The sequence below is a fragment of the Chiloscyllium plagiosum genome, chromosome 4 (genome assembly GCF_004010195.1).
Source record: "Chiloscyllium plagiosum isolate BGI_BamShark_2017 chromosome 4, ASM401019v2, whole genome shotgun sequence".
Lineage (NCBI taxonomy): Eukaryota > Metazoa > Chordata > Chondrichthyes > Orectolobiformes > Hemiscylliidae > Chiloscyllium > Chiloscyllium plagiosum.
In genome coordinates, this window is record NC_057713.1 from 137,152,372 (window position 1) to 137,164,431 (window position 12,060).

General features: G+C 42.2%; 1 protein-coding gene across 1 annotated transcript in view; it reads left to right on the forward strand.

Annotated features, from left to right (window-relative positions):
• Positions 1 to 12,060, forward strand: part of tox (thymocyte selection-associated high mobility group box) — a 250,318-nt gene that overhangs the window by 199,990 nt on the left and 38,268 nt on the right. The window contains exon 5 of the mRNA XM_043689379.1: positions 7,554 to 7,784. Within this exon, the coding sequence (XP_043545314.1) occupies positions 7,554 to 7,784 (231 nt within the window). The remainder of the gene's footprint in view (positions 1 to 7,553; positions 7,785 to 12,060) is intronic.

Here is a 12,060-nt window from a genome sequence, read left to right on the forward strand (position 1 = left end):
TCCCCTACCTCTTCAGATTCCAGGCACTAGTTCCCTCCACTATCCCTGATCAGCCCTACCCTCTCTCTGATCATTCTCTTATTCCTCACATATGTGTAGAATGCCTTTGGGTTTTCCCTAATCCTTCCCACCTAGGCTTTTTCGTGTCCCCCTCCTAGCTCTTCTCAGTCCATTTTTGAGTTTTTTCCTTGCTACCCAGTAATCCGCTAAAGCCAGATCCTTGCTTCCTCAACATTAAGTAAGCTTCCTTCTCCCTCTTGACAAGAGGCTCCTCTGCTCTTGTCATCCAAGGCTCCTTCGCCTTACCATTCCTTGCCTGTCTCAGTGGGACAACATTATCCAATACTCGCAACAATGGCTCCTTAAACAGCCTGCACATTTCTGTTGTGCATTTTCCGTGGAACAACTGTTCCCAATTTATACTCCACAGTTCCTGTCTAATAATAGTATAATTTCCTCTCCCCCAATTAAATGCTGTCCTATTCTGTCTGCTCCTGTCCCTCTCTGTGGCTACGGTAAAGGTGAGGCTACATCTTAAGCAGAAGGAAATTCCAGCCAAATGTAAAGTGACAAGGGAACAGAAACAAAGCAGACAGAAAGGAATAACAATATTTTTTCACTGTAAAAACCTGAAAACTGCTGAACTTGTAGAAAATATACCTGCTATTTATTCCCTTCCTATCACAAGTATTTACTTTTAACTAGTGTTTAGCAACTCAATAATTAATTCCAATAATGGAAAGAAAATTATTCAGAAATTGCAGTGGATAAGCTGGTTTGTGAGAAGTTGCCGTTCTCCACTGTAGATCCAGTGGGAAGCTGGAAGCACTGACAGGGAAATGTGGAACATATTGAAAGCACCTTTGAGGCATTTCTTTTTGTGATGCCTCATGCAGCCGAGAAGTAAGTTGTAGGAGAGGATTGTAGAACTCCTTCAGCATTTCATGCCAATATTTATAATTAACCTTGTGTTGATTAACGTGCTTCAAAATAGATTTTTTCTCATTGCAGACAACCAGTTTCAGCATTAACAAATTGCAGCTTTAGCTGGGGCAAATATAAAATGAGCAAGTGTATTGGAAACAAAATTGTCTGTATAATGGGCAGTGTTAAACAAAAACTGTTGTAAAGTGCTTTTGACATTGGGTGGAATTAAAGGTCTGTCCATGTAGGGCTTGGTTTGGAGGCAGAAAACATTTAATGAAACTGGTGGGTGTGGGAGAGGGATCCCACAACCTCCCCCTTTCTGCCCAATAATGTTCAGGCTTATGGATGACCTTCCTGTCATGGTAATGCCTTGCCCATGTTGGTATTTGACCAGCAGTGAGTGAGGGGTTCACCAGACAGTGAGCCTGAAAAGAGGTCCCCGTCAGGTTTACTTGCAGGATACTGGGAAGGGTTCCACATTCCAAGGTACTCAATTTATATCGAGGGATTGGGAAGGAAAGTCTTATCCTGCTCTTTCCTCCAACACCCACATGCTTCTGTCTCCCATCCCCTTGACTGTCCAGCAGCCAGCACTCAGTCCATAACCTCCTGTACTGGAGTCGGAGTCTCTTTGTGACTTGAAGCCTCTGCAGTGTTCTATCAGTGGCACTGAAAACAAGATAGCCATCAGTTTCTGATTGTTTGGGATGGAAAGGTGGGGAAGGCTTGTCATTTAGGGTCTTCCCAATGGGAGCAACTATGTTCTCCAATCAGTTCTCCAAAATTAAATTCCACCCATTTAAATCAATCTCCCAAAGTAGTCTCTTTCTAAACCTAGGTTCCAAGAAGCAAAGCTTCAGAATAGTCAGACCATTCCATTCCACACTGTAAGAGTGACCTGATATCATTTGTGTAGCAAGTTGAATGTCAAAATATTGGCAGTTATTAAGGGGGAAGGAAACATTTCTTTACAAAAACAATGCACTGACAGAAACTAACAACCCTGTATAACCTAACGGAAATATTTTCTGTAGGAAGACGTTATGGCATGTGGTCATCGATAGCACAATCGATGTTCCTCTAGCCAAGCTGTTCCAGTTCAGTTACAACACCGGCATCTACCCGACAATATGGAAAATTGCCCAGGTATGTCCTGTACATAGAACACAGGACAAGACCAACCTAGCCATTCCCACCCCATTGGTCTACTCTCAGTCATCAGTAAAGTGATGGAAAGTGTCATCAACAATGCTGTCAAGCAGCACCTGCTCAGCAATAGCCTGCTCTGTGACACCCAGTTTGGGTTCCACCTGGCCCACTCAGTTCCTGACCTCATTACAGCCTTGGTTCAAACATGGACAAAAGAGCTGAATCCCAGAGAGGAGGGGAGAGGGACAGTCCTTGACAACAAGATTGTATTTGACTGAGCGTGGCATCAAGGAGTCCCAGCAAAACTGGAATCAATGGACATTGCAGGCAAACTCTCCAGTGGTTAGAGTCATACATAGAAAGATGGTTATGGTTGTTGGAGGTCAGTCGTCTCAGCTCCAGGACATCTCTGCAGGAATTAGAACATTGAAAATAGAACATTAAAGTGTAGTACCGGCCCTTCGGCCCTCAATGTTGCGCTGACCTGTGAAACCATTCTGAAGCCCATCTATCCTATACTATTCCATTTTCATCCATATGTTTGTCCAATGACCATTTAAATGCCCTTCAAGTAGGTAAGTCTACTTGGAGGCAATTTGCTATCTGAGTAAAGAAACCACCTCTGACATCTGTCCTATATCTATCACCCCTCAATTTAAAGCTATATCCCCTTGTGCTAACCATCACCATCCAAGAAAAAAGGGTCTCACTATCCAACCCTATCGAACCCTCTGATTATCTTATATGTCTCAATTAAGTCACCTCTCAACCTTTTTCTCTGTAATGAAAACAGCCTCAAGTCCCTCAGCCTTTTCTCTGAAGACCTTCCCTCCATACCAGGCAACATCCTAGTAAATCGCCTCTGAACCCTTTCCAAAACTTCCACATTCTTCCTATAATGCGTGACCAGAACTGTACACAATACTCCAAGTGTGGCCGCACCAGAGTCTTGTACAGCTGCAGCATGACCTTGTGGCTCCAAAACTCAATCCCTCTACCAATAAAAGCTAACACACCGTACACCATCTTAACAACCTTATCAACCTGGGTGGCACCTTTCAAGGATCTATGTACATGGACACAGAGATCTCTCTGCTCATCTACACTCTTTACTCCTGTTGTTCCTTCCAAAGTGAATCAGCTCACACTTTTCCGCAGTAAACTCCATTTCCATCTCTCAGCCCAGCTCTGCAGCTTATCTATGTTCCTCTGTAACCTGAAACATCCTTCGGCACTATCCACAATGCTATCAACCTTAGTGTCATCCGCAAATTTACTAACCTATCCTTCTATACCTTCACCTAGGTCATTTATAAAAATTTCAAACAGCAGTGGACACAAAACAGATCCTTTCTGTACACCACTATTAACTGAGCTCCAGGATGAAACTTCCCATCAACCACCACCATTTGTCTTCTTTCAGCTAGCCAATTTCTCATCTAAACCGCTAAATCACCCTCAATCCCGTGGTTCCGTATTTTGTACAAGAGCCAACCATGGGGAACCTTATCGAACACCTTACTGAAATCCATATACACCACATCAACCGCTTTACCCTCATCTACCTGTTTGGTCACCTTCTCAAAGAACTCAATAAGGTTGGTGAGGCATGACCTACCCTTCACAAAACTGTGTTGACTATCCCTAATCAACTTATTCCTCTCTAGATGATTATAAATCCTATCTCTTATAACCTTTTCCAACACTTTACCCACAACTGAAGTAAGGCTCACAGGTCTATAATTTCCAGGGTTGTCTCTACTCCCCTTCTTGAACAAGGAGACAATATTTGCTAACCTCCAGTCTTCTGGCACTATGCCTGTAGACAATGACGACATAAAGATCTAAGCCAAAGGCTATGAAATCTCCTCCCTAGCTTCCCAGAGAATCCTCAGATAAATCCCATCCGGCCCAGGGGACTTATCTATTTTCACACTTTCCAGAATTGCTAACACCTCCTCCTTGTGAACTCAATCCCGTCCAGTCTAGTAGCCTGTATCTCAGTATTGTCCTTGATAACATTGTCTTTTTCCTATGTGAATACTAACAAAAAGTATTCATTTAGTGCTTCTCCTATCTCCTTGGACTCCACGCACAACTTGCCACTACTATCCTTGATTGGCCCTAATCTTACTCTAGTCATTCTTTTATTTCTGATATACCTATAGAAAGCCTTAGGGTTTTTCTTGATACTATCTACCAATGACTTGTCATGTCCCCTCCTGGCTCTCTCTTTAGGTATTACCTGGCTAACTTGTAACACTCAAGCATCCTAACTGAGCCTTCATGTCTCATCTTAACATAAGCCTTCTTCTTCCCCTTGACAAGAGATTCATGCGCTCGACAAATTCCTCCCTGCCTGACAGGTACATACTTATCAAGGACCCGCAGTAGCTGTTCCTTGAATAAACTCCACATTTCAATTGTACCCATCCCTGCAATTTCCTTCCCCATTCTTCACATCTTAAATCTTGCCTAATTGCATCATAATTGCCTTTTCCCCAGTTATAACTCTTTCCCTGTGGTATATACCTATCCCTTTCTACCATTAAAGTAAACATAACTGAATTGTGGTCACTATCACCAAAGTGCTCACCTATCTCCAAATCTAAGACCTGGCTGAGTTAATTACCCAGTACCAAATCCAATATGGCCTCGCCCCTTGTTGGCCTGTCTACATACTGTGTCAGGAAACCCTCCTGCACACATCAGATAAAAACTGACCCATCTAAAGTACTCAAACTAGAGTATTTCCAGTCAATATTTGGAAAGATAAAGTCCCTCAGTCACTCTTGCTCTGATCAAGAATCATCTTTGCAATCTTTTCCTCTACATCTCTGGAACTATTTGGAGGCCAATAGAAAACTCCCAACAGGGTGAACTCTCCTTTCTTGTTTTATAACGTCAGCCCATACTACCTCTGTATCGAGTCCTCAAACATCCTTTCTGCCATCGTAATACTATCCTTGATTAACAGTGCCACACCTCCTCCTCTTTTACCATCTTCTCTGATCTTGCCAAAACATCTATATCATGGAACCTGCAACAACCATTCCTGTCCCTACTCTATCCATGTCTCTGAAATGGCCACAACATCGAAGTCCCAGGTACCAATCCATGCTGCAAGAACACCCACCTTATCCCGAATGCTCCTAGCGTTGAAGTAGACACACATCAATCCACCTTCTTGCTTACCTCAGGGTAGTGTCCTCGGCCCAACCATCTTCAGCTGCTTCACCAATGACCTCCCCTGCTTTATAAGGTCAGAAGTGGGGATGCTCGCTGATGATTGCACAATGTTCAGCACCATTCATGACTCCTCAGACACTGAAGCAGTCTGTGTTCAAATACAAGATCTGGACAAATCCAGGCTTTGGCTGACAAGTGGCAAGTAACATTCATGCCACACAACAAGCAGGCTTTGACCATTATCAACAAGAGACAATGTAACCACTGCCCTTTGACATTCACTGGTATTATCATCAGTGAATCCCTCACTATCAACATCCTGGGCGTTATCATTGACCAGAAACTCAACTGGACTCACCACAGAAACACAGTGGCTACAAGAGCAGACCAGAGGCTTGGAATACTGCAACAAGTAACTCATCCCCTGACTCCCCAAAGCCTGTCCACCATTGACCAGGTACAAGTCAGGAGTGTGATGGAATACTCCCCACTTGCCTGGATGGGGGCAGCTCCAACAACATTCAAGAAGCTCGACACCATCCAGGACAAAGCAACCCATGTGATTGGCACCACATCCACAACCTCCACTCCCTCCACCATTGAAGCTCAGTAGCAGCAGTGTGTACTATCTACAAGATGTACTGCAGAAATTCACTAAAGATCCTCAGACAGTACCTTCCAAACCAATAACAACTTCAATCTAGAAGGACAAGGCAGCAGATATATGGGGAATGTCGCTACCTTCAAGTTCCCCTACTCGTCACTCACCATCCTGACTCGTAAATATATTACTGTTCCTTCACTGTTGCTGGGTCAAAATCCTGGAGTTCTGCCCTAATGGTATTGTGGACTCTAATGGTTCAAGAAGGCAGCTCACCACCACCTTCTCAAAAGTAACTAGGGATGGGAAATAAATGCTGGCCAGCCAGCAATGCCTATGTCCCACAAGTGAATACATAAAATATTTATTGTCCATTCATAATTTCTTGAACTGTGTGGCTTATTCAGCCATTCCAGAAGACATCTGAAAGTGAAGCATTTTGCTTTGGATCTGAGTCATGTGAAAACCAGACTAGGTAAGGATGGCAGCTTTCATTCCCAAAAGAGCATTAGTTACATTTTGGGACAATGGCACTCAATGGTTGGCACATGGTCACCATTACTGAGACCAGCTTTATATACAAGATTCATGAATTGAGTTTAAATTTCACCAGCTGCAGTACTAGACTCATGTCCCCACATCAATAGCCTGGGTCTTTGGATTTTCTAACCTTGTAATATTATCACGATACCAGCATCGCTGCCATACTCAGAGTGCTTTGTAACATCGTTGTGACAATGAGCCCTAGAAAATCTTGCAAAAAAAAATTGTCCCAGACATTTTATTTGAAATATTTCCTATTCAATTCTAATCTCTGTTTTATAAAGTATAAACGTGAAATGTGGATGTTGTTAAACAGTTAATGTTGTAATTTAGCTGTTTTGCTGAAATGACTGAGATGGTAACATTTAGAATGATTTTAGGAATGTTTTTGCAGTCATGTTTTGAACATCTTGCAATGAAAAGATTATGACTAATATTTAATATAGTCTAATTGGCCAATGTGACAAATCTATTTCACTGAAAACTGTTAGGTAGGTCACATTGTGTTAATGATAGCTGTTTTTATTGAGTCAAAGCTTGCAAAATATTACTCCAAATTAGATAAATAGCTAGAAATACCAGTTATTGTTAGTTATCGTATGAATGTTTAACATATGTGCAGCATATTGCTCTCGCGTCTATCTTAACTGAGAAGCTAAAATTATTGAGTTGGCATTTATAAAGAGTTTCCATAGATGAGATCACAAATAGCAATTTTGAGACTCTGTGTTTTGTGTTATTCTGTGTTTGAGTGGTTAGTATTTTTTGCAAAATCACTTAAAACACAAACAGGAACAACTTACATAGCCAAAAATGGTGAAATTGTGAATAATTAGTTCAATTAAAAGTATTTGATTATTACTGGTGGACTTAGTCCCCTGTACTGAATTTCTGACCTTATCTAACTTATTTTACTGTATAAGTTCACTGCTTTTAACAATACTTTAATAAAAGTACATAAATATGTTACTGCAAAACAAAAAAATGTCATGCAGTCACCAGTCATATTAAAATCATCATTAGTCAGGTGGCTAGGCCTTTGTATAATGGATGAAGTAAATTTCATTCTTCAGAAAGATTGTATCAGTTTAAATATAAATGTGACCATTATTAAAGCATGACCTTTGGTTCTTGTGTAACATAGATGAATGGTGGTGAAAAACGGGCTGCAGTAGATGTTGGAAAGAAACCCAAAACTCCAAAAAAGAAGAAAAAGAAGGATCCAAATGAGCCGCAGAAACCCGTGTCAGCCTACGCTCTGTTTTTCCGTGATACCCAAGCAGCTATCAAAGGTCAAAATCCAAATGCCACATTTGGTGAAGTTTCAAAGATTGTTGCCTCAATGTGGGACGGTTTAGGTGAAGAGCAAAAACAGGTAAGAATGAGTGCACAGCATTGTGACACCTTCATTTGTAACACTGTCCATAGGGAATATATATGCCGATTATCTCAATAATTAATGGCATCTCAATTGATTAGGCAAATAAAGTTTTCTCTCCTGGGTGGAAGGCTGGTGAAGATGCAGTCAGGCAAGAGGCCTGGCTACATCATACTTCCTCATGGCACTAGTACTGACTGATTTTGGAGAATTAGTGTCTTTGGAATACTTGCAGCATCTCCCAGCAGGATAGAACCCTCATTTCCGTATGCCTATCTTGGGAAGGGGAAGGAACAGGAGAACATTTTATGACAGCAACTCTTATACTGTGCCACCTGCAACAGAATGGGCTGATCCTGAAAATATGCTTCAAATCTTGGAATAATTTGAAAAGAATGGTGCAATCAACTTCATTAGAAATTCCATTCCCTTAAGGGTTTTAGTATATAAATTTCCATCCCATGCTAAAGAAATAAAATATACCAGAGACACTCCATTTCTCCAGTAGAACATTTTTATGATGTATTGCCATAATTTACATTGTTTACAGTATTATTAGAAGGACACATGGGATGCCTGTTCACAATTCAGCTCATTCATGGCTGTGGACATTACTGGAAAGGCCAATATTTACCACTGATCCCTAATTACCCTCGAGAAATTGATGAGACTTGAAACTCTGCAGTCCATGTTATCCAGGGATGTGCCAGTAGCTTTAGGTATGAAGTTCCAGGATGTTGGCCCATTGATAAAGAAGGAGTAGTAACATATTTCCAAGTCAGAATGATGTGTGACTAGAAGGAAAATTTGCAGATGGTGGTATTTCCTTGTACCTAGTCCCTTTGTGTTGCTAGGTGGCAGAAGTAGCAGACTTGGGAAGTGTGTTGAAGAAGCTTTGACGAGTTGATACTGTGCATTTTATAGATAGACACATTGTGGTACATACTGTAGCTAGAATCTGCCAGAATTGTAAGGAGTGAATGGAGTGCCAGTCAAGGCTGTTTTGTCCCAGATGGTGTTGAGCCATTTCTGGGATGAAGGGCTTATCTTACGGAAAAAAAGATTGAATGGGTTGAGACATATCCTTTGGGGTTTAGAATAATGGGAGGTGATCTTATTGATCCTGAGGAGACTTGTTACAGTGGATAAATGAAGAAAGTTTTCTCTTGTTTGGAAGAACTAGGGGCAGAGTTTAAAAATAAGACATTGCTCTCTTAAAATGGAGATGAGGGTTTTTTTGCTCTCTGTGAGTTGTTAGTCTCTTTCCCAGTAAACAATGGAGGTTTGGTTATTGAATGTATTCAGGTGGGAATGAGATTTTTGATTGACAACGGAGTCAAGTATTATGCAGCAGCGAGCTGACAAGAAAATGGAACTGAGGCCATAGCCAGCACAACCATGACCTTCATGTGTGTAAGGGCTGAAAACCTCCTCCTGCTCCTCACTCCTATATTCACATGATGCACATAACATGAGACGTTTATTACCTGAGCACCGCTGACCACTCACATGGCCAGATTTTCACAGGTCACTGAACCTCTTCCATGTCACAATTCTGACATTCATCGAGGCCTTTCAGAGGGGCAGGTTTCTGCTGTTGGGTCCCACTGAAAGGATTTCTTGTCTTGTGTCAATTGCCTCTATCAACATCTCAAAAGAGGGAGCAGATAATCTTAGCACCACCAATAAGGACGTTTGCATTTGAAGGTCACGTCATTTCACGATGCTGACTTGATGCAAGGTCAGAAATTTCCCAGCAACAGATTCCTCACCAAAAATTGAAAATTCAACCAGAAGACCTGATATTTCAAGATGAATATAAAGATCTGAAGGTATTGTTTGAAAAGATGCAAGGTAGATTTGTCTACCAACCTGTTGTGCCTTACCCAACCCTATGCAAATGAGCTAGTCATTTATTTCTGCTGACTTTTTGGGGATTGTGCTGGGTGTGAAATGTTTACTTTGTCAGTCTGTACTACAACAGTGAGCACTGCTCTGATGCATTTAATGATGGAGACATGTTTTGAAATTTGCAAAAGGAATAAAATAAAGTATTGTTTTCAAAGCAAAAAAGCACAAGGGAGAAAGATCATTCATCACAATAATGCAAATCATTTGGATGTGTCTTAATTTGAATTTTAACAACAGATGAGCCGGGCAGACTGAGCAGTTGTTTCTTGTTTCTAGGATCTTCGGTTATTACATTGTTAGTGATATTATTGTTCCTGAGGGAGGTTTTAGGTTGGCTCAGTTCCTGGAACAGGTTGTGTGGCAATCTTTCTTCCCACAGTGCCAGGCTGACAGCTGTGACGGGTTTACTGTGAAGCCAATCGCATATTAGCTGAAGCACTAACTGTTGAGAACTTTTTATCAGAGTTTTGGCCGTCAAAATTTTCTAACAGGCATGTATGCTAGAAAATGTAGCAATTAAATTGTGTCACCAATCTCACTGTCAATTCTTCCTCAGTACAAGAAAATACACACAATCTACTGCAATGTTCATCTTCCATAGTTCCAGCCAGATTCCAGTAGAACAATACCAGAGTTGGCACCTGGTAATGCTGGACCCCACCCAATGCCAACGTGTCTGTAAGGAAAAGCATCTGCCTGTGTCTTACAAGACCATAAATTGTAGGGAGTTTCGAAACTCCAATGTCAATGTTTTCACATTCTGAACTTTACATAGAACATAGAACAATACAGTGCAGAACCGGCCCTTCGGCCCTCGGTGTTGTGCCGACCTGTGAACTATTCTTAGCTCGTCCCCCTACACTATCCCAAAATCATCCATGTGCTTATCTAAGGATTGTTTAAATCTCCCTAATGTGGCTGAGTTGACTACATTAGCAGGTAGGGCATTCCACACCCTTACCACTCTCTGCGTATGAACCTGCCTCTGACATCTGTCTTAAATCTATCACCCCTCAATTTGTAGTTATGCCCCCTCGTACATCATCATCCTAGGAAAAAGACTTTCACTGTCTACCTTATCTAATCCTCTGACCATCTTGTATGTCTCTACTAAATCCCCTCCTAGCCTTCTTCTCTCCAATGAGAACAGGTTCAAATCTCTCAGTCTTTCCTCATAAGACCTTCCCTCCAGACCAGGCAACATCCTGTTAAATCTCCTCTGAACCTTTTCCAATGCTTCCACATCCTTCCCGAAATATGGGGACCAGAACTGTACACAATATTCCAAGTGTGGCCGCACGAGCGTTTTGTATAGTTAGTGTGGCCGCACCAGCGTTTTGGGATATAAACAGCTCACAGAGCCCTGGTGAAATGGGAGCTACCCACTGATCCATATGTGGAGTCCATCCTGAATCCAGGCTGGAAATTTTACCCAGACTAAGAGTCAGAGTCATAGAGTTATACAGCACCGAAACAGACACTTCAGTCCAACTCCTCCATATTGACCAGATATCCTAAATTAAGCTAGTCCCATTTGCCAGCATTTGGCCCATGTCCCTCTAAGCCCTTCCTGTTCATATACCCATCCAGATGCCTTTTAAATGCTGTAATTGTACCAGCCTCCACCACTTCCTCTGGCAGCTCATTCCATACATGCACCATCTTCTCTGTGTGAAAACGTTGCCCCTTAGGTCCCTTTTAAATCTTTCCCCTCTCACCTTAAACCTCCCCCACTCTAGGGAAAAGGCCTTGTCTATCTATCCTATCCATGCCCCTCAATATTTTATAAACCTCTATAAGGTCACCCTTCAGCCTCCAGGGAAAACAGCCCCAGCATATTCAGCCTCTCCCTATAGCTCAAACTCTCCATCCCTGGCAATAGGCAAAATGGGTCAAATGTTTCAAAGGTTTCCTCATCACCATAGAAGCATTAAATATTCTTTCCTGGATATAAGCCAAACGTCATCCCAACCAGGGCTATTTGATCAGATATGAGAAAGTGAGGACAGCAGATGCTGGAGATCAGAGCTGAAAATGTGCTGCTGGAAAAGCGCAGCAGGTCAGGCAGCATCCAAGGAGCAGGAGAATCGACGTTTCGGGCATGAGCCCTTCTTCGGGAATGAGGAAAGTGTGCCAAGCAGGCTAAGATAAAAGGTAGGGAGGAGGGACTTGTGGAAGGAGCGTTGGAAATGCGATAGGTGGAAGGTGGTTAAAGTGAGGGTGATAAGGTGAGGGTGATAGGCCGTGGTGGGGGTGGGGACGGAGAGGTCAGGAAGAAGATTACAGGTTAGGAAGGTGGTGCTGAGTTCGAGGGTGGGGACTGAGACAAGGTAGGGGGAGGGGAAATGAGGAAACTGGAGAA